Source organism: Diadema setosum, chromosome 3 (assembly GCF_964275005.1).
Source record: "Diadema setosum chromosome 3, eeDiaSeto1, whole genome shotgun sequence".
Taxonomy (NCBI): Eukaryota; Metazoa; Echinodermata; class Echinoidea; order Diadematoida; family Diadematidae; genus Diadema; species Diadema setosum.
Genome location: NC_092687.1, coordinates 34,013,988 through 34,037,007, shown reverse-complemented (window position 1 = coordinate 34,037,007; position 23,020 = coordinate 34,013,988). Strand labels below are relative to the sequence as shown.

Sequence of the window (23,020 nt, the reverse complement as noted above, 5' to 3'; positions counted from 1 at the left end):
GAAGCTCAGTGGGGTTATACTACTTCTTTATTCTTTTCATGACTGCAAATTTCCAGATATTAGAGTCTTATAGAAAGTTCACATAGATTTGATTCGATCACTGTGACTTATGCGCGTTATTGTCTTTCGTCTCGTTCTGCTTTGTAGACTTTTCTTTTTCTCTTCTTTCTGTAAGCAACTCATATGTCATGTGCAACTCTGCTGTATATAAAATGTAACATTATAAACGGAAGAGAATCTGTGGCAAGACAGCGCCGAGAGAAACCCGCCCCCTCCCCTCCCCCCCCCCAAAAAAAAAAGTTTGCAACCCGTCGTACTATTAAAAGTATCACTTAAAAAAATGTTCGAGAATGGGAGTTTGTTTTCACTTTTAATAAATAAATACGTGATTTGATTTCAAATTTATATCCTTTGTGAAGTTCATGGTAACGACAAAATTGCTAAAGAAATAAGTACACATAACTCCTCTACTCCACCACCTGGTCCGTTGTAAAGTGAGTTGTTACCTTGGTTATTATTTTTTCTACCAAAGATTCACCTTCTGCCTTCACATAAACCATGTCTTCATTAATTCTGTTGTCATTTTTTGGAGAAGGAATACCCCTACCCCAGGAATGAAAAAAAGGGGGCATGACATTGTAAACTTCAATGGGTCTTTTCACCGTTTGTTGGTTTTGTGATTTACAGTGATATTAATTTATCGGATTGATCTTAATTCAGATCATTAAGTATTGTGTATAGGTCCTCCTGGAATGCACGCAATGCTTCCCTGCTTCTTGGGAAAAATCCCCCCCCCCCTTAAGAACAAACAAGAAATTGAATTGAAGTTATCACTGAAGAAGTTATTATTTCAAGTTATGAAATGCAAGCTGTAGAGGGGTTATTCTGTTACACTACACGTGTTGATACAAGCAGGATTCGGAAATGCTTTTCTCACTGAAGGACATTTTTTTTTCAGCCATCAGAGGATAATGAGACATTTTCTGTATAGGACAACTGATCTCAATACAAATACTAAATTTATTTTTCATCGAAAATGTGAGCTCTGTTTTATGTTTTATAGACCTGTTTAAAGGAATGACCTGTATTAAGGTTGAGATAAACACGTAGTTGGAAGTGGCGATGTTTCTTGTCTATGCGGAATCCCCCCCCAAAAAAAAAAAAAAATAATAATAATAATAAAAAAAAATAAAATAAAAAATAAACATAAACATAAAAAAAATACAAATAAAAAATACAAATATAATATCAACATTATCCCTCACGACAATAGTATTGTCGTGTGTCATGTTATGAAACATAACAGTGCACACTTAAATTTGACGTACCTGGCAGGATTGCGCCAGCGTTGCGGCTGTAGAGAAGAAATCATCTTGAGACAGCAAGTTGCATATCACACTGAAGGTTGAAAGATGGGGCAGAGTACATATCACTTGTGCCAGATCTTTGCGCAAAGAGGACGCATGTGAATCATCACTCCCCCAGTCATCGCTGATCAAATCCAAATGTCGTAACTGTAGAAACACCAACCAAGCAACCAACCAAATCATCGCTCAAACTACACATAAACAACTTGTTCGTTGACTTCATTAATCGATTATGTTCAAGTCCCTGTTATTTGTAATGCGAATGATACTGAGATCAGTCACTAATGTCTAACTTCCATAATAGAAGATTGCATTTTCAGGATTATACCAAGAACAAAAAATGGTAGTTTTTCATTGTGTTCCGCGTTTAAAGCCAACACACACACACACACGTAGAAAAGCAAACAACGATGCAGAAGCATGAAGAACAGGAAAACTTGCAACTGTTACGAACATTTGCGTTGTCACATAATTATTGGAATATCATCCTTCACTCTTATTTTATTCTCTTTTTCTACAGTATTGCAGTACAAAAGTGCCATGTCGCATATACAACGAATGAGACTGGTATATACAATGCTCTTATTCAGCGGTTTAAGAATCCCGTGGCTTATTTTAGATTGAAGGTACTCTCATAGTTTCTGTTATCGATATGTTGGCCATTTAATACATGGGAAATATATTCTAGCAAAGCACATGCAGATGTCTAAAGAGATAATCAGAAGTTATAAAGAGCAAAAAAAAAAAATGAATGAGAATGAGATTGTTTCTATGACAGTATACTCGCAACTAATCGTCAGGTGCTACACTACATGACGTAATCATCAGGTGCTCGATAATCTTCAATGAAATGGTGTATACTTCCTCAAGCAGTGCCCATCTTGTACCTTTATATCAACATGTATGATGATGTACTGGTTAGGACTTGTTTCAGATAGCCAAATTGAGAGACAATGCATGTTTCAATGCTGTTTGAATAATCGTAAAGAGATATAAGAGAACCAAACCAAATGCCGTGTCCAAAACAAACACGTTGAATAAGGGAAAAAAATGTCCGAAAAATGAAATCAATCTGTAGATCTATGAATCGTACATGTCAAAGGAATTCTACTATGTTCAGCTTGTGTAAAATGTATTAAAACATCAAACATGAGGAAATCAAATCAAAAGAGACAAGTCTCTAGATAGCCATGGATTTCATGCAGCACTAACGACAGGGAACCAACACATGCAGACCACAGTGCGGTGTGTACAAACATCGCACTCGATTAAGCCCATTTTACACTTCCAGGGATCATCACGGACGATCATAATCCATCAAATGCCGTTGTTGATCCAATCCCAGCCGGATGTTGACACGGACAAGTATGGTGTTTACACGAATTATTCAGACACACACGAAATATAGCCCCGTATAGTTATGTACATCATCGTCCTGACATGACATACCTGACATGATGATGCTAAGGCGATGGCTGCTGAGAGGAAATCCCCATCCAGGTAGTTGCAATCCAGACTGAAGCTTGACAGACTTGGCAGAGAAGTTACCAATTGGGCTAAGTCACCTCCCACTGAGGATTCATGTTCAGAACCATCATCCCAATCCTTAAACCACACCTTCAAATCTCGTATCTGGAGAAAAGCAAATAATACCAACACAGACGAAAACATAGCGTTAAGTTAAGAAAAAAAAAAGAAAGAAAATAAATCAGACATAGAGACAATGACTGATTAAATGACTTTACACAAATACAATGTTCGTATAGACGCCTGTAGGACGAGTCTCGAGTAACTCGGGCAAGTGTCTATGGGAAATGCGTGTTGTAGCAAATTCAGTCCGTCCTCAAGTGGTTAATCGTGAGATGTAAGAACTTTTATTGCATTCTTTCTTTTAGTTCTTTTCTTTTCTTTCTTGGAAGAAACGTACACTCTCCGACATTGTATGTACGAGAAAATAATTCTTTGTTTACTATGTATGGAACTATGGCCCAAAATTTAGGCCTCTCTTGTTGTCAAAGGACACCCTTGCGTGCCTCTTTTGGGTTATAAGAATTCTTTCATGGATTCTTCTATCGATATGTTGGCCAGTTGAGACATTAAATAAAATGTCAAAACACGTGGGAAAACAGAAAATAAGAAGTTGCAAAGAATTAGATGATTAAAAAGGACACCAATATACCACAAGACTCTAGTACACGAAATAAATAACCATTTCCGCAGAAACTGGCATGGTCCTATATAACTTCATTGTTATTTTTTTTTTTTTTCAGCAATAATGTTAAGGCATTAACTTTTCGTTTTCATTATAGAAAATTATCAATATGACAAAATATCATTGTTTTGATAATCTTCATTGAAATGGTGTACACTTACTCAAGCAGTGCCAATCTTTTACCTTCATATCAAAATGTATGATGATGTAATAGCCAAAGTGGGAGACAATGCATGTTTGAAGGCTGTTTTAATTATATCAAGATATAAGAGAACCAAACAAAATTCCGCGTTTAAAACAAACAATTACGGTAAAAATGTACGAAAATTGAAATCAAAATCTAGGCTTATGAATACTATTTTTGGGGGGAATTTTATTTGTTTCGGCTTTTGGAAAGAGTATAGAAAAAATATATTCAAACAAAAGTATGAGGAAATCAAATCAAAAGAGACAAGTCTGTGAATAGCCATGGATTTCATGCAGCACTAACGGCAGGGAACCAACACATGCAGACCACAGTGCGGTGTGTACAAACATCGCACTCGATTAAGCCCATTTTACACTTCCAGGGATCATCACGGACGATCATAATCCATCAAATGCCGTTGTTGATCCAATCCCAGCCGGATGTTGACACGGACAAGTATGATGTTTACAAGAATTATTCATACACACACGAAATATAGCGCTGTATAGTTATGTACATCGTACATATTAAGTCCTTACATGACATACCTGACATGATGATGCTAAGGTGATGGCTGCTGAGAGGAAATCCCCATCCAGGTAGTAGCGATTCAGACTGAAGCTTGACAGACTTGGCAGAGAAGTTACCAATTGGGCTAAGTCACCTCCCACTGAGGATTCATGTTCAGAAGTATCATCGTAATCCTCTAACGTCACCGTCAAATCTCGTATCTGGAGGAAAGCAAATAATACCAACACAGACGAAAACATAGCGTTAAGTTAAGAAAAAAAAAGAAAGAAAATAAATCAAACATAGAGACAATGACTGATTAAACGACTTTACACAAATACAATGTTCGTATAGAAGCCTGTAGGACGAGTCTCGAGTAACTCGGGCTAGTGTCTATGGGAAATGCGTGTTGTAGCAAATTCAGTCCGTCCTCAAGTGGTTAATCGTGAGATGTAAGAACTTTTATTGCATTCTTTCTTTTATTTCTTTTCTTTTCTTTCTTGGAAGAAACGTACACTCTCCGACATTGTATGTACGAGAGAATAATTCTTTGTTTACTATGTATGGAACTATGGCCCAAAATTTAGGCCCCTCTTGTTGTCAAAGGACACCCTTGCGTGCCTCTTTTGGGTTAAGAATTCTTTCATGGATTCTTCTATCGATATGTTGGCCAGTTGAGACATTAAATAAAATATCAAAACACGTGGGAAAACAGAAAATAAGAAGTTGCAAAGAATTAGATTATTAAAAAGGACACCAATATACCACAAGACTCTAGTACACGAAATAAATAACCATTTCCGCAGAAACTGGCATGGTCCTATATAACTTCATTGTTGATTTTTTTTTCAGCAATAATGTTGCGGCATTAACTTTTCGTTTTCATTATAGAAAATTATCAATATGACAAAATATCATTTTTTGATAATCTTCATTGAAATGGTGTACACTTACTCAAGCAGTGCCAATCTTTTACCTTCATATCAACATGTATGATGATGTAATAACCAAATTGGGAGACAATGCAGGTTTGAAGGCTGTTTTAATTACATTAAGATATGAGGGAACCAAACAAAATGCCGTGTTTAAAACAAACAAGTACGGTAAAAATGTACGAAAATTGAAATCAAAATCTAGGCTTATGAATACTATTTTTGGGGGGAATTTTATTTGTTTCGGCTTTTGGAAAGAGTATAGAAAAAATATATTCAAACAAAAGTATGAGGAAATCAAATCAAAAGAGACAAGTCTGTGAGTAGCCATGGATTTCAAGCAGCACTAACGGCAGGGAACCAATACATGCAGACCACAGTGCGGTGTGTACAAACATCGCACTCGATTAAGCCCATTTTACACTTCCAGGGATCATCACGGACGATCATAATCCATCAAATGCCGTTGTTGATCCAATCCCAGCCGGATGTTGACACGGACAAGTATGGTGTTTACACGAATTATTCAGACACACACGAAATATAGCCCCGTATAGTTATGTACATCATCGTCCTGACATGACATACCTGACATGATGATGCTAAGGCGATGGCTGCTGAGAGGAAATCCCCATCCAGGTAGTTGCAACCCAGACTGAAGCTTGACAGACTTGGCAGAGAAGTTACCAATTGGGCTAAGTCACCTCCCACTGAGGATTCATGTTCAGAACCATCATCCCAATCCTCTAACGACACCATCAAATCTTGTATCTGGAGAAAAGCAAACAATACCAACACAGATGAAAACATAGCGTTAAGTTAAGAAAAAAAGAAAGAAAATAAATCAAACATAGAGACAATGACTGATTAAATGACTTTACACAAATACAATGTTCGTATAGACGCCTGTAGGACGAGTCTCGAGCAACTCGGGCAAGTGTCTATGGGAAATGCGTGTTGTAGCAAATTCAGTCCATCCTCAAGTGGTTAATCGTGAGATGTAAGAACTTTTATTGCATTCTTTCTTTTATTTCTTTTCTTCTCTTTCTTGGAACAAACGTACACTCTCCGACAGTGTATGTACGAGAGAATGATTCTTTGTTTACTATGTATGGAACTATGGCCCAAAATTTAGGCCTCTCTTGTTGTCAAAGGACCCCCTTGCGTGCCTCTTTTGGGTTAAGAATTCTTTCATGGATTCTTCTATCGATATGTTGGCCAGTTGATACATTAAAACAAAATGTCAAAACACGTTGGAAAAATAGAAAATAAGAAGTTGCAAAGAATTAGATGATTAAAAAGGACACCAATACACCATAAGACTCTAGTTCACGAAATAAATAACCATTTCCGCAGAAGCTGCATCTATAACTTCATTGTTGAATCTTTTTTTTTTTTCGGCAATAATGTTGCGGCATTAACTTTTCATTTTCGTTATAGAAAATTATCAATGTGACAAAATATCACTTTTTGATAATCTTCATTGAAATGGTGTACACTTACTCAAGCAGTGCCTATCTTTTACCTTCATATCAACATTTTATGATGACGTATAGCCAAATTGGGAGACAATGCATGTTTGAAGGCTGTTTTAATTATATTAAGATATAAGAGAACCAAACAAAACGCCGTGTTTAAAACAAACAATTACGGTACAAATGTACGAAAATTGAAATCAAAATCTAGGCTTATGAATACTAAATTTTTTGGGAATTTTATTTGTTTCGGCTTTTGGAAAGAGTATTGAAAAAATTATTCAAACAAAAGTATGAGGAAATCAAATCAAAAGAGACAAGTCTGTGAATATCCATGGATTTCAAGCAGCACTAACGGCAGGGAACCAACACATGCAGAGCACAGCGCGCTCTGTATACAAACATCGTACTCGTTTAAGCCCATTTTACACTTCCCCAGATTGCTATTAAGACGGATCATCACGGACGATCGGAATCTAATAGTATCGTTGTTGATCCATTCCCAACTGGATGTCTACACGGAGAAGTACGATGTCTACAGGAATTATGCAGACACACAAGATGTTTAGCGACCAACAGTTATGTGGTACGTCATACGTAGACCCGACATCATACATAGTCCTAACATGACGTTCCTGATATGATGATGCTGAGGCGATGGCTGCTGAGAGGAAATCACATTTTAGGTAATAGCATTCCAGACTGAACCTCAAAAAACTTGGCAGAGTGAATACCCATTGGGCCATGTCAAAGCCCATTGAGGACGAATGTTCAGAACCGTCATACCAACTATTTAATGATAGTTTCATATCTTGTATCTGAAGAAAAGAGAGCAATAAAAAAAATATGGCGTAAACTTCAAATGAATAAATGAAATAGCCTATTACAAACAATGACTAGCTATGTGACTTTCAAAAAAAAAATGCATTACTCATGCAGAAGCCGGAAGGCAAAATCCCAATCGTAAGATGTAAGAGCTTTTATTATCACATTGTCATTGCAAATCTATCGTTACTCTCCTTCACACTCACTTACTCTTCGGGAGTATGTACGAGAACATAATTCCTTGTGTACTTTATATGAAGCTGGTATTGTTCAAACTACAGGCCAACTTAGTGGCTAAAGGAGCCTCTGGTGTTAGGTTTTAGGTTAAGAATGCTCCCATGGATGATGTTATCGACATGGTGACCAGTTGATACATCAACCTTTCGTCAAAGCACGTGGGGGAACAGAAAATGAGAAGTTGCAAAGAGTTAGGTGGTTAAAAAACACAACAATGAACCACAAGATTAATATCACAGCAACAAATGAACAAACATTTCCACAGAGGTACATCTTAAGTATTCCTTATTGTTAAATTTCTCCACATTTCTATTACGTCATCAATGTTACATACCTCATTACAAGGACGTATCAATATCCCCACACTGCATTTTTGGAATAATCATCATTGAAATGGTGTAGACCTACACTTCTTCAAGCATTGCCAAATTTGCACCTTCGTATCGAATGAATTGTGATGAAAGTTGAAGTGTAAAAAAAAAAATCAACAAATGTCTGAGGAATTCAATCAAACAGGGGCATAATTTGTGAAGACCCTTAGAATTTTGAGCAGGACGGGGGTCAGGTAACTGAAGAATACATGCAGAGTACAGCATGGTGTATGCACTCTCTGCAGGCATGTACAGATCAGATCTGTAGATCGGACGAAATAATGCCTAGATTATTAAAAAAAAATGTCATGTACGTAAGTGAATACCATTTTCATAAGTTTGGACATTTCAAGTGTGTGAAAGAAAGTCAAAACATGTACAAGTATGTAAGGAAAACAAATCCATTACCATATGGTCCACAACATATTAAATACACCGTGAATCAAACCACAGTCTTACACACTGTGATCACAGGGTTATAACCACATATTCCATTACACTGTGCTAGTCACCACATAGCTCACCACACTATGGTATTCACCATATAGTCTACCACACTGTGGCAGTGACCACATAGTGAACCACAGTACATTGTGGTAGTCGTCGTTGTTGTTGTTGTTCTTTTAGTTTTGTGGAGCTCTCTGCCGGGTGGGCAATTTACTCCAAAAAATATATTGAATTCAAATGCAATTGTGAAAAGTAGCATACTCGACTTGTAATTATTTACAAAATCTAATTATATTTATTTCAATATTTACAAATGAGATATTTACAGAGAAAGTAAGGGACAGGTTTTAGGAAAAGATGTCGCCTGCCTACTCCTGCAACGAAATGCAAGGTTACGCCATTCCCGTCGGCCAAGCAGGTAGAGGACCCACCGGCCAACGCCGGTGAAGTCTCGGCCTTTCCAGGGGGCACGCGCAGGGGTAGTTGGTAGTCACGTTGTTGTTGTTGTTGTTGTTTTAGGTTCCAGTAATGGCAATCAGTCATAATTTTTACTATTTTTGCCAGACTATATAATATATATATTTCCCTATAGATTAATCATCAATATTTCTTAACAAATTCAAATTCTATCATAATATCCATATTTGTTTCATTTCCAACCATATCTTTATTTTAATTATAAAAATTTTATTGTTTTCCTCGCTCAGTCAAAACGGCCACGTTGCCACCCTCGGTTCTGTCTTACCAACCCGGCGAAGTGCGTTTCGCAGGCTTCTCAGGCGTGCGCCCTAGGTAACTCGAGAAAGATGATGGCGATCGTCATGCCTGAGCGTGTGGAGGACAATATTCCGATATAATCGAAATCCAAATATATTCATTTTATTTATCTTTTTTTTAATATGTATGTAGCGAACATTTGTGGGCAGAATCAAGGGTGCAAATGATGAAGATAGGTGCACTGGTGGTAGGCCTATACCTTCAACATATTCTAATGTATAATAAAACATCTACACTAATCTTCCAAATACTAATATACAGTAATACTTAACATACTGCGGCATATAATATAATATGCCTGTGTGTATATGCCTATATACACACACATACCTACTCATGTATACATCTGAGATCATACAAATACACATTCACATAATATCAATAATTCACTGTTTTACAAATTTTACAAAATAAATTTTCTACTTTACACTTCATTATAAAAATACTACATTATAATCTCTAAGGTTCGTCAAACTTATCCTTGACTCAAACGATTTGTCCTGTACACAAATGTGATTATGGAATTTTGAATATTTCGATTTTGAGACGCTAAAAGTTTAATGATATCAGAGTCACGTTTTGTGTTGGTTTCTGCCATTAACATGGCTCTTTCTATTGTATCTTTCGGGCATTATATTAGAAAATGTTTAACTGTTTCAGGAGTGGGGCAGTAGGGGCAGTTTCCTGTGGGGTGTTTTGCTATTTTTGCTAAATCATAGTTAAGGCCGAGACAGCCCATTCTCAACCTGTGTATAATCATTTCATGTTGTCTGGAAAGATGACATGTGAATGGCTGAAAATTTACAGATGATTGGATGGTTTTTAGAAAGGAGGTTGAGTTGTTCCACTTACTTTGCCATTCTGTTTTATACTTAATTACGAGGACTGACTTTATCTCTGAAAAACAAAGGTCGTTGTAGATTTCGATAGGTTTCGTCAAGGCTTCTTTAGCTCGGGAATCAGCGGCTTCATTGCCGTGAATTCCACAGTGTGACGGAATCCATTCGAGTGAGATGTCCGTGCCTTTATGTTCTAGACGAGTGACAATTGTCCTGATTTCAGTGATGAAGTTGTCGTCGTACGGTTGTGATTTGATGGCCTTAAGTGAGCTCAGCGAATCGCTGAATATGACAGCTCCTGTGTGGAGGTCTAATTGCTCAAGCCAGTTTAGGGCGAGGATGATTGCAGATAGTTCTGCTCGATATGATGATGTGTGATCACGTAATCTTTTGCATTGGGAATAACGAAGTGATGGCACGTAAAAGGCGGCAGCTGAATTGCCTTCATTAGGCAATTTGGATCCATCAGTAAATATGTGAAGTTGATGTTTCCATTTGGAATTGATCAGTTCTAGGCTCCATTGTTTTTGAATTAAGGGGTTGTCGTCTTTATTGAGCCACTCAGTTAGCTCTAATGAGATTTTGATTTCGCTTAAGTGCCAGAAGGGGATTTCTGGGGGAGTGAGGGGTTCGAGTTTTGTTGCGATATTTGCGCTTTGAATTCTAAGTCCGAATGGTTTACGTGATTTTTTTTTCTCTTTCATATACTCGTATTGCCAGCAGTTTTTTGTGCTTTGTGATACCGGATGGTTTGCGATTCTCGTCAAAGACGCATAGTATTTTGTAGTCAGCATCTTTCTTCTGATGTATAAGGGGAGTTCTCCCATTTCTACTTGAAGGGATTCTAGAGAATGGCGGGAGCTGCACCAGCACATACTCGAAGAGCCTGATATTGGATGGAATCCAGTGGTTTTTTTGAGCTTTCTGAGGCGGACTCATAAGCTTCACATCCATAGTCGAGAAGAGACCTGATCAGTGCAGCTCTGTACACCATAAGAAGGGTTTTAGAAAAGTTACCCCATGTAGTTCCCGCCAGACTCTTTAAAATATTCATTTTGGGTTTACAACGATCAACAACATCATTTATGTGTGTATTCCATGTTAATTTTTGATCAAAAGTGAGACCTAAAAATTTCTGACTTTGTTGATATTTCACTACATTATCATTTATTTTTATCTCCGGTTTTTCAAGTTTAATAGAGTTTGTGAAAATTACTGGGGTTGTCTTTCTGTCGGATAATCTAAAGCCCCATTCGTTGAACCAGGAGTTCAATTTTCCAAGACATTAATTGATTTTTTTGCCAATGAACTTTACATTTTTCCCTGATTTCCAGAGTACGCAGTCATCAGCGTACATTGACATATTTACAGCGGTATCAGTGGGTATATCATACATCATGAGGTTGAAAAGAAGGGGACTGAGTATACTTCCTTGTTGAAGACCATTGCTGATGGTTTGGGGACTAGAATTTGTGTTTTGGATCCGCACTTGAATTGATCGATTCGTCAGGAAGTTATGTAAAAAGCGAACCACGTTCCCTTTTAATCCTATGCGTCTTAGTTTGAATATAAGTCCATCAATCCAAAGAGAATCAAATGCTTTTTCGATGTCGAGGAATACAGCTAATGTATGCTCCTCATTTCCTAGACTTTTTTGAATGCTATTTTCTAAGTTGACTATGTTGTCTGTAGTACTACGTCCCTTCCTGAAGCCACTTTGGAGTGCTGGAATTAGATTGTGTTTGTCTGAGTACCACTGGAGACGAGATTTTATCATACGTTCCATGATTTTAATAAAGCAGGAAGTTAAGGTGATTGGACGATACGAGGAGACATTTTGGGGGTCTTTGTTTTGTTTTGCTATCGGGGTGAGTATAGAGTGCTTGCAGGCTTTGGGGACGTGGCCAGTATTCCAGATTTGGTTTATGAGTGAAAGCATGGTTGTTCGTGCTGAAGGGGGCAATTTGCTGTAGACAAGATAGTTGATTTGATCCTGTCCTGGGGCGGATGTTTTTTCCACAATCCAGAGATTTCGACATTTCGTTCATGGAGAAATCTAAAGTACTGAAGAATATTTTTCTAGTTCGTCATGTCGGTTTCTCTCTAGAACGGTATCGTAGAGGGCGGTATTTGGTTTCTTTTTTCCGATATTTGCAAAAAATTGCGCGAAAACTTCAGCCTTCTCTTTATCTGTTATTACTTCAGTGTTATTTACAAATAACGCAGGTATATTCCTAGTAAATTTAAAAGAAACATTATTCATTGTTTTTATGGTTTTCCATATTTCACTGGTAGGGGTAAAGCGGTTCAGTTTGGCGCAGTAGTTTTCCCAGTACTGACGTTTGGCTTGTCTAATAACTTTTTGAGCTTGTGCCTTCTTTATTTTATAATCATTTAGGTATTGCTGTGACATATATTTTGCTGCTCTGTTCTTTGCTTTATTTCTTTCTCTCACTTTTTCAGAGCATTGCTTGTTCCACCAGGGAACAGCTGGACGGTCTTTTTTTTTTCTTTTGAGGAACTGATTTTGAGATGATTTTTGTCAAATTTGTAATAAAATTCTCATAAAAAGTTTCCGTGTCCTCGTGCTGAATGTCAGCGGACAACAAGGTTTCAGATAATTCTGCAAAAGTATTCCAATCTGCGTTTTTAAAGTGATAACGACTTAATCGATCTTCTTGATTTACTTCAACACTGCAAGAGAAATTCTTAATTGTTATAGCCAATGGAAAATGGTCGCTACTGAAGCGATCGGTAAGGACAGACCAGTTGCTTTTATTTGCTATGTTTGGGCTTGCCATTGTAAGGTCAAGGCATGACAGTTTGCCGGAGTATGGATCTAACCTCGTTCCTGCGCCGTCATTTAGCAGGACCAGGTGTTGGTCGTTGATAAATTCCTCGATGAGGTGACCACTGCGATTTGTGTGCTCGCTTCCCCACAGGGTGTTGTGACTGTTAAAGTCACCAAGAATTATGACATTTTTAGTATCATTTCGATTGCTTCTGATTGACTGCGAAAGTGCCTCAATTGTGTTTTGATCAATCTTTCGACAGGGGTTACAGAAATTTATTACAGTCAAACGGGAAGAATTTATATGGAGAGTTCCGCATGAGAGGTTGGCGAGTTGAAAGGGATAGTGTCATGCACGTAGATGGCACACCCGCCTCGGGGGCCACTCTTCCTATTTCGTGGGAAGCATATATGTGACCCTGCACCTCAAAACAAACAAAAAGTCGCCAGACATGAATTTTTAATTAAGACCATATTCTAAAAGAGCAGACTTTAAGCTTTAAAATGATGTATAACTCATATCAAATGGACTCAGCTAACCTATCTAAATATTGGAAAGAAAGCACAAACTCAGGAAAAGTGTGAACTGAGAAAAGAGGCTCTGAAGTACAGTGTCTATTCAAGCGCTTAATCTTTACCAAACCGTGCTGGCTGTGCGATGAATGGGACAAAAAAAAAAAAAAACAGGAAGTAAACCACCAGAGTAACAATAATGAAGGGATTGTCAGATTAAAATGAAATTAAAGATGCCTCATTAACACATTCTGCCCAAAATTAATGCCAACTTTCAAAGCAGCAGACCTATCCTTTCAAAAGTTATTAGAGTGGAAATGAAGATTGTGGACAAGGTTTTTCAGAAATGAAAAAAGGATTCTAAAGACACACCTAATCACGCTATTCTACCAAAAATGTTTGAGATAAACTGCTAAAAAAAAACACACTTTCCTGCCCGTTTTATGATACCAAATTTTAGCATAATGCAAAAGAAGACCCGCTCTTTCAGAAAATATGAAAAAGTCAAGTTCGGCTAGGTTGACCCATTTCACTTATTTTCAGTCCTCACGCAAAATCAATGTGTGCGACTTTATGTTCGTTTTGATGTGCACGGTCACATATATGTAGTCATCAGGTGTATCAATATTTGCAATGCATGAAGGCACGGTTACTGACTAGATAACACTGTTATTGAATATGAAATTACCCTTTCATAACAAAATTTATGACATTGGGCATGTTGGGTATTTCATAACATTATTAGACAATAATTCAAAGGAAATCCCATCATAATACTTCGAATTTAGAATTATTTCTATGAATTCACTAAAATTTAGGTTGCTTTCTATGAATATTCATGAGCTATGCAAAAAAAAAATACCACAGAAATTCTACATGAAGTATCACATACTGCTTCTCAGCACTTACACTTAATAGGTAATAATGTAGGAGTATACACGTGTATATATATATAGGACAGGTTAAGTACTACTTAAATAAATTGTCATAATTCACAGCATAACTCCTCTATAAATGAGATTCTGGAATATGTGTTTTGTTTTGTTTTTGCTTTGTTTTTGTTTGGTTTTTTTTTCCAGTTGGTACGACTGTGTGGTACAGCTTTGTGGTATTGTCCTGTGATAGTCATGTGGTATGGCATGTCCAGAAAAAAAAAAACAAACAAACAAACAAACACAAGAATATCCTGTGATATTTTTCTGCCTTTTATTAAAGTGTACAAGAAAGCAGTTGCAAACACAGTGTGTATCAGTGCTACTGAATATTCTCGGCACACTACCAGAAGAAATTATTGTGTGCAAGTTACAGGCAATGAAGTGGAATTTTTACAAGGTTTTGTGGTACTGGAAGATGATAGTGATGCTTTCGATGATGGCCCATTTGTAAAGAATAGAGACAGGGAGAGCCATGCTGATGCTGAACACATCAGAGTAGTAAAACGTGTGACCAATAGATTGTATGCAATACCTCTTAATGAAATCGTAGCAAAGTATGTGATTTATGAGAGAAACAGGGAAATTATAACATGTCAGTTTTTGTTCTCTTTCCATAAAGTTGATACATAAAGTTTCCTAAAAACAGGTGGGGGAACATGCAATGAGAAGCTGCAAAGAGTTGTATATCATTGGATTACTGGATATTAATTCCATTTCGATTGTACGTAACGATATCCCTCTGCCAAGTCATGTCGCAATAAAGGGGCGTCACCAGCTTTTTTTTCAGGGGGTGCGTTTTAAAACTAAATAAAACGCCTATTTTTTTTTTTTGGACAAAGATTTGGAATTCAGGAAGCTCTCAATCCCCAGGCTTTTAGAATTTTTTTTTTTTTTTTTTTTTTTTTTTTTTTTTTTTTTTTTTTTTTTTTTTTTTTTTTAGGGAAACCAAGCAGGAAAAGGGCACCGGCGTAGCTAGGATTTCATTTTTTTATTATTTTTTTTTTCTGGGGGGGGGGGGTAGTATGCGAGGGAGCGAAGCGACCGAACCCGAGCGAACGGAGCGAGAAAACTTTTTGCATTTTGATGTTGTAAATCGTGCAATTTGACGCATATCTTTGCTTGTTTTATCGACTTGAAGCAGTCCCTCTTGTTTAAGGTAGCAGTATATTCTGATGTCGAATATTATTGAACAATAAGCCTATAAAATTATATCATCAAAGTACACTTTCTGTGTTAATATGTACACTGAATATCATGAACGCGACCAAGAAAGAGCGAGCGGAGTGAGAAAGGGGAGGGCGGGGTGGGAGGGGGTGTCCCCCTCCCACGATTAGAAGCTTTTGCATAATGATGTCGTAAATGGTGCAATTTGATGCATGGTTTTCCTTGTTTTATCGCCGAATTGAAATATTCCCACCCGTTTAAGGTAGCTGTATATTTTGATGAAGATTATTATCTAACAATTTGCCTATAGAATAGTATCATCCATATAAACTTCCTGTTTTGATATTTACACTGAATATCATGAACGCGACCGAGCAAGAGCGAACATGATTTTAGCGTATTTTCTATGTAATTTTTTATATTTTAGTGAATAGCGCCCTCAGTGGATGACTTTGAGAAATTTCCAATATTGGGTCATGTAAAGTATGAGTTGCTCTACTTATGTACCAAATATGATGGTTATACATCATTTGTGACCCTGAACCTCAAAACAAACAAAAGGTCGCCAGACATGAATTTTTAGTTAAGACCATATTCTGAAAGAACAGACTTTAAGCTTTAAAATGATGTACAACTCAAATCAAATGGACTCTCCTAACCTATGTAAATAGTGGAAAGAAAGCACAAACTCAGGAAAAGTGTGAACTGAGAAAAGAGGCTCTGAAGTACAGTGTCTATTCAAGCGCTTAATCTTCACCAAACCGTGCTGGCTTTGCAATGAATGGGACAAAAAACAGGAAGTAAACCACCAGAGTAACAACAATGAAGGGATTATCAGATTAAATTGAAATTAGACATGCCTCATTAATACATTCTGTCCATAATTAATGCCAACTTTCAAAGCAGTAGCACTATCCTTTCAAAAGTTATAGGAGTTGAAACTGAAGAGTGTGGACAAGGTTTTTCAGAAATGAAAAAGGGTTTCTAAAGACACACCTAATCACACTATTCCACCAAAAATGTTCGAGATAAACTGCTAAAAAAACACACTTTCCTGCCCGTTTTATGATGCCAAATTTTAGCATAATGTAAAAGAAGACCCTCTCTTTTAGAAAATAAATATATGAAAAAGTCAAGTTCGGCTAGGTTGACCCACTTCACTTATTTTCAGTCCTCACGCAAAATCAGTGTGTGCGACTTTATGTTCGTTTTGAGGTGCACGGTCACATATGATAAAGAAGTGCCTGGAAGGGGTCAAAATAACTTGGCCTTTATAGGGTTAAAGGGGATGGCTAGTAACCGATCAGTGAGAATCAGTGGGAATGCTGAGGGATGATTGTTCCAATCCTTGTGGAATTCATTCAAATAGATTCGTCATACAATTTATATCGAAACAAAGCTTGGCATTCCTCTTTAACTTTGCCTACTATTATGCCCATCTGAACAGAAATTTTTAGAAGTTATACACATTGGAAAAACAGAATTCATTCTCAAAGCATGACTACCTTCGTGTCTCAGAATAATGTGGCACACAGGGGGTTTCCACCAAGGCACATAAAGAGTTAAGAGTACATTATATATCTACTGTTGTGTGAAAATTATTTGCTTCAGAACGGTCTCACATTCAAGTAATGTGCAGATAAATGCCCCGTCACTTACCAGGCACGCTAACCTGGAAACATTAAACTGCACATATACTTGAATATGAGACCATTCTGAAGCAAATAATTTTTCACACAACAATAGATATATAATGTACTCTTCAATGAATCCAACAAGAATTGGAACAATCATCCTCCAGCATTCCCACTGATTCCCACTGATCAGTTACTCGCCATCACCTTTAAGGTAGCAGTACATTTTGATAGAAATTGTTATTTAACAATGTGCCTATAATTGATGTCATTTAAATAAACTTCTTGTATTAATTGTTACACTGATGTCATGAACGCGACCGAGCCCGAGCAAGCGGAGCGAGCGAGGGAGAGGTTGTGGGAGTAAGGGGGTCGTCCCCCAGCACGGTGAGAACGGAAATTGCATTTTGATGTTGTAAAATGGTGCAATTTGATGCATCCAGAAATTGTCATTCCCCGTTGTGTACTAAGCCTAAAGAAGGGTCAAGGCAATGGGAGGGTGGTAAGATACCTCTCCTATATTCGATCATAATTTTTCCACCTTCCAAATTCCAGGTCAAAATCTTGGGGGGAAGGAGGGGGGGGGGAGGAGGGGCGACTGCTCTTTCGCCCTTCCCCCCACTCACACACACACACACACACACACACACACACACACACACACACACACATACTTTTAGGTGAAATATTTGGACAGATTTCTAACAAAATAAAGCAAGAAAATATTTTCATTTTGGGAATTATAATTATGTGTGGGTGGGGCAGATATGGGGCGCTTTCTTTTCTTCCAAAAGCAACACAATCTTCTCATCTCATTCAATTATTAATTATGGAGGGGGCGCAAAATTATAATATGCTTGCCCGGCCAATTTTTTAGTTGGGTAAACTTTTTTCTTTTGTTTGGCCCCCCCCCCCCCCCTCCAAAAAAAGAAGAAAATATTTTCGTCTCGATAGTTAAGGGGGGGGGGGAGGGGGAGGGCAATATTATGATATACTTGCCCTCCAGTTTTTGGTTTCTTTTCTTGTATGAGGTTAAGGCTCGCGCTTGGGCTCGCATTATCAATATGGATTGGTCACCAGCAACGTGCTGTACATAGACCCTTCATACTTGTAAGTAGCACGAAGCACGTACATGCAAACATATACGTGCTCCGTACCGTACAGTACGGTCGATAAACCATAGTAAACACTGTAGAATACTCGTAGATATGTATGAAATCAGTGCTGACAGAGCCCAGGATGAGAATCGTTTTTGCACACGATTTTGTTGTCCCTGATGGAAAATAAAAGAGAGAGAGAAAAAAAAAACCCAGAATAATCATTTAGCGTCCGACGTTGAGGTCACTCTCAGACTGATGTGGTGATTTTCTTTTTTTTTTCTTCTTCTTTTTGCGGTCTGAAGGGGGGTGCGTCCGCACCACAACGCACCCCCCCCCCCCCCCCTAGTGACGCTTATGCGATCTTACGTTATGTTTGACTCTCACATGGCTATGTCTGATCAAATCACCAACATTAAAGCAGTCCGTTTCCAACTGCGCACATCGGTTTTTTTCGCAGGTATTTGACTCGCTCTGCAACGGAAAAAAAAAATGTTCACGCACTCATTTCTTCACGCCTTGATTTCGGTAATGATTTGTTTTTCAATCTACCAAACTACGAATTGCTCAATTACAAAAGCTACAAAAAAGCCGCTGCACGTATTGTTTCTTTGTCACGTAAACACAGTCATATTACCCCTATCCTGAAGAGTCTTCATTCGTTACCTGTACAGGAGCGTATTCGGTTTAAGATACTTCTTTTGATTTATCACGTTACTGAGAGGGCAGTTCCTGATTACATTGTTTGTTTGTTTCGTCAATACCAACGTAAACGAACTCTTCGATCCTCAACTTCGGGTGTTTTACATATTCCGTTTTCTATAAGAAATCTTGGGGGAACTAACTTTCGCTCACGCCCTTCCAACACTGTGGAATTCACTTTTTCGTGAGCTGAAAGATTCATATTCCTTAAAATCTTTTTCGGAGTAATTTAAAATCTTATTTATCTATCAGTGAATTTTGAAGACAAGTGCCTTTTGAAGACGGACTTTTATATCTTTTTTTTTCTGCTTTTCATCTTCTTCTATTACGGTGATGTATTTGTATCTACAGTCTTTTTTTTTTTTGCTTCCATGTAAAGCGCCTTGAGCATTAAATTAAAGTGGAGAATGGCGCTATAGAAATTGTATGTATTATTATTACTATTAAAAAACACATCAACCCAAAATGAGACTTATGGCAGTACATGAAATAAATGATTGATATTTCATGTTTGATCACGGCGGATCCAGTAGTGCCCTGAAGGGGGCGAGTTGGGGGAGATAGAGGAGGCGGGTTTTGTTTCACTCTTTCAACATTTTTTTTTTAAAGCATGCACGGCAGATTTCACCAAACTGTTGAATGCGATCTTTTACGTTGAATTCGCCATATCAAAACATGAAATTTCAGTCAGTAATGTCTTTATAGCAGTGACTTAGCTCTATTTGTTTTGATTTGACGGAAGAAGATACCCCCCCCCCAAAAAAAAAAAAAAAATCCAGAGTTTCTAATACGGACTCTGACCTTTCAACTCCTCCTCCCTCTTTTGGAGAGGAGGGGGGGGGGAGGTTCGAATAGAAAGAAATAATGAAGATCGTATCACCATAAAGATGCTATCGGCTAGGTTTGGGGAAAATCCGTCAACGATTTTCTTTTTTGCGCCCCAATGTGTAAAAGAAAGGAACTGCAACTGTAAACTTGAACTAAAAAGATCTTCCTTTTCTAAATGTAAGCCCTCCTATCCTTGTTACCGACCTGAATAACAACATTTTCACAAAAGTTCGTTCAAACTCTTATTGCAAAATAATTAGATATCCCCTGGCTGCGAGAGTAACACATTTTAATTTTTTTTTTTCATTTTCGGAATGACAAACCTTTGGGATAATGAATAAAGGGAATAACCAGGAATTCGGAGCAACGATTCGTTGGGAGAGGAAACGTATCAAAGTGCGACCTCAAACCTATTACTCAATCATCTCTTTGTTAACATTTTTTTTTTTTGTAAAGTGAACACAAAAGTACAAACAACTCGACGATCTCTCTGTCTCTTAGATGTAAAATAAAAAAAAAATAGTTGGAATGGCAAATTACTATTGCTTTTCATTGATGAGTATAAAAACACCATATCATGCTAAACGGAGGATTTCCGTGTTTTCATCAGACAATGATTGTATACTGCATCATTTTTGTTCGTTTGTGACGAAATTTCAATGCATGAAAAATAAACAAAAACAACCCCTACAGAGAAATTCGGTATAACGGGAGTACACTGGAAATTCTTTTCTCTGCGTGTTGGAGCTCCATCCCTTCTCCGTTTCTTCTCCTTTTCATTCAACTGCTTCCACGTTTAAGAAAAAAAAAATACGTTTCTTCTTGCCACATGCCCATTACAAACTTCTTCCGTCATTTCACCCTTTTCATTGTAATATATGTGACTGCTCATCACTTTTCGGATTTTTTGTTTTTGTTTTGTTTTGTTTGTTTTTTCTTTACATTGGTCGCAGTATGTACAAACTTCTTAGGGAATGAGAGAAAAATCGTTGTGAAGGGAAAAAGTAGAACGTATAAAGGCATAGAACATAATGACAATCACAGCGAACGTCCGTGATGGAAAGCAAAAATGAATTTGTTCTGTTGAGATGGCCGCTACCCTACTCAAAATATATACACGGGGAGCATTTGTCACTAAAAAGTGGCAGTGTTCCTTTATCTACTACTTTGAAATTCATGGACTAATTCTGACAACTAACATCCGGGAGCAAAACATTTTCCTTTTGCAAACGCAGGTTAATTGAATGCTAAACGTTATTCACTTTTGCGTATGAGAGACTCCGTGATTTGATAATTAATGTTTTAAAGTAACATTAACAAAATGCACAGTGTTATATTTTTGAAATTATCAAAAATTTCCTTTCTCAGAACGAAAGTCCGTAAGCGAAACTTTTAGAACTTTTTTACAGTTCAAATTGTCTTCAAAACCTCATCAGAAAGAAGTTTAAAACGTCAGAAATTTCGTATTACTCAAAATTCCATTTTCCTATTACTTGATTTTTTGTGTTCAGCTGTTTTCATGTCAAGAGGGAAAACAAGCGTAAAGTAAATTTTGAGCTATTTGTTCCTCATGATCACATACCGCTTTAACAATTCTGAAACTACTGCTCTATATTATCGCTATCGGTCGTATTGTATACGGCACGGACGTTCGCTGAAATTGTCACGGACGTTCATTCTACTACTAGGGTCATGTTCGATTACGGGAAACTAATTGACAAAGAGTACGTAGCCTTCCTACCCCTTTCAAAATTTTGAAAAGGTATTGTCAAAGCAAATAATAAGAAATTTAACACCCTTTCAACATATATATTGCTCAGAGAGGGATAAGGAGGTGAATTTTCTGAGAAAATAAAAACTTTTTATCATTTGCTTCGCTTTCGGTGAATTGTATGGTCCAAAAAACTGCAGACGTGCCCCAGTCCGCTACATGGAATCAAGCTCATCGGCTAGAAAGCAAAAGGTAAAATGTGTCTTCGCCATCAAAGCAAGATGGTTTCCCACTTGATAACGCCTTATTTTTTCTCGGAGGTTCGCCTAAAAGCGAAAATTCGGTTCGCATTTGACAAGGGATGGACAGAAACACAAATCATACATATTATCGTGTGGCTAGATCTTAGTTGATTACGACACATAACAATATCGCCAATAACGTTTAATGGGCTACGATCTTTATTAGTAAATAACGGACGAACCTCCGTGACGAAAACTGAGTATAATCTTGTATGAAAGAATGTTACGCCCCACAGCCAGCAGACGTACAATTTTTTGCAGGATACGTACATTAGGTGGAACACCAAATTTTTGTGTACATTTTAGTTGAGACAAAAAGGCAGAATTTGCATCAGCGATAGAAATCAAGCATCACCGACGTTCGTCTGTTTATCACTTTGATACTTAAATTGTTCTCTGTAATTCTATGCGTGCTCATACTCTCTAAAAAAAATCGAGTGAAAATCTTCACTCTAAAAAGAGTGAATACAAAAAAGAGTGAATTTCGAGTGAAATTGGAGTGAATTTTGAGTGAAAATGCTCATTTTCACTCATTTTGGAGTGACGTCAGGGATCACTCGAAGATTTTGGAGTGATCCCTGACGTCACTCCAAAATGAGTGAAAATGAGCATTTTCACTCAAAATTCACTCCAAATTCACTCGAAATTCACTCTTTTTTGTATTCACTCTTTTTAGAGTGAAAATTTTCACTCGATTTTTTTTTAGAGAGTAGAGTTCTTATAATTTAGTGGTACTATACCCATGATGTGTCACATCCAGAACACGGTCAGATATTAGATGCCACGTAACTTAAAGGGCGAATAATTTTGTTTGAGAAACAGAAATAAAATGGAAATAGCATTTTACCATATTTTTACGTTTTAAGTCCTTGTCAAATGCAAAGTATCTGTCGAAAGGCCATCAAACCATCATTTCCTGAAAGGAGATTTATTAGGCTTTGAGAAGACAATGAAGAGTTTGTTTGCAAAAACCGATAAATCCATATTTGCCAAATGGAGATATTTGCGATTAAAGGTCAAGAAAAATAAAGAGAATAATAAGAAATTTTTTACTTCTTTTGACCATAACTTCAAAAATGTACCTTTATATGTAGTGACCAATATATCATTTAAAAGTTATTATCTTTTACTTTATGACAGAGACCTTAATTCCAAATCTTCAAA

At 37.3% G+C, this 23,020-nt stretch overlaps 1 protein-coding gene across 1 annotated transcript in view; it reads right to left on the bottom strand.

The window, feature by feature from the left end:
- LOC140246801 (uncharacterized) overlaps positions 1 to 23,020 on the bottom strand; it is a 112,619-nt gene that overhangs the window by 1,565 nt on the left and 88,034 nt on the right. Inside the window, exons 7-10 of the mRNA XM_072326133.1 lie at positions 5,797 to 5,979; positions 4,315 to 4,497; positions 2,817 to 2,999; positions 1,329 to 1,514 (exon numbers count right to left, since the gene is read on the bottom strand). Coding sequence (XP_072182234.1) covers positions 1,329 to 1,514; positions 2,817 to 2,999; positions 4,315 to 4,497; positions 5,797 to 5,979 — 735 coding nt within the window. The remainder of the gene's footprint in view (positions 1 to 1,328; positions 1,515 to 2,816; positions 3,000 to 4,314; positions 4,498 to 5,796; positions 5,980 to 23,020) is intronic.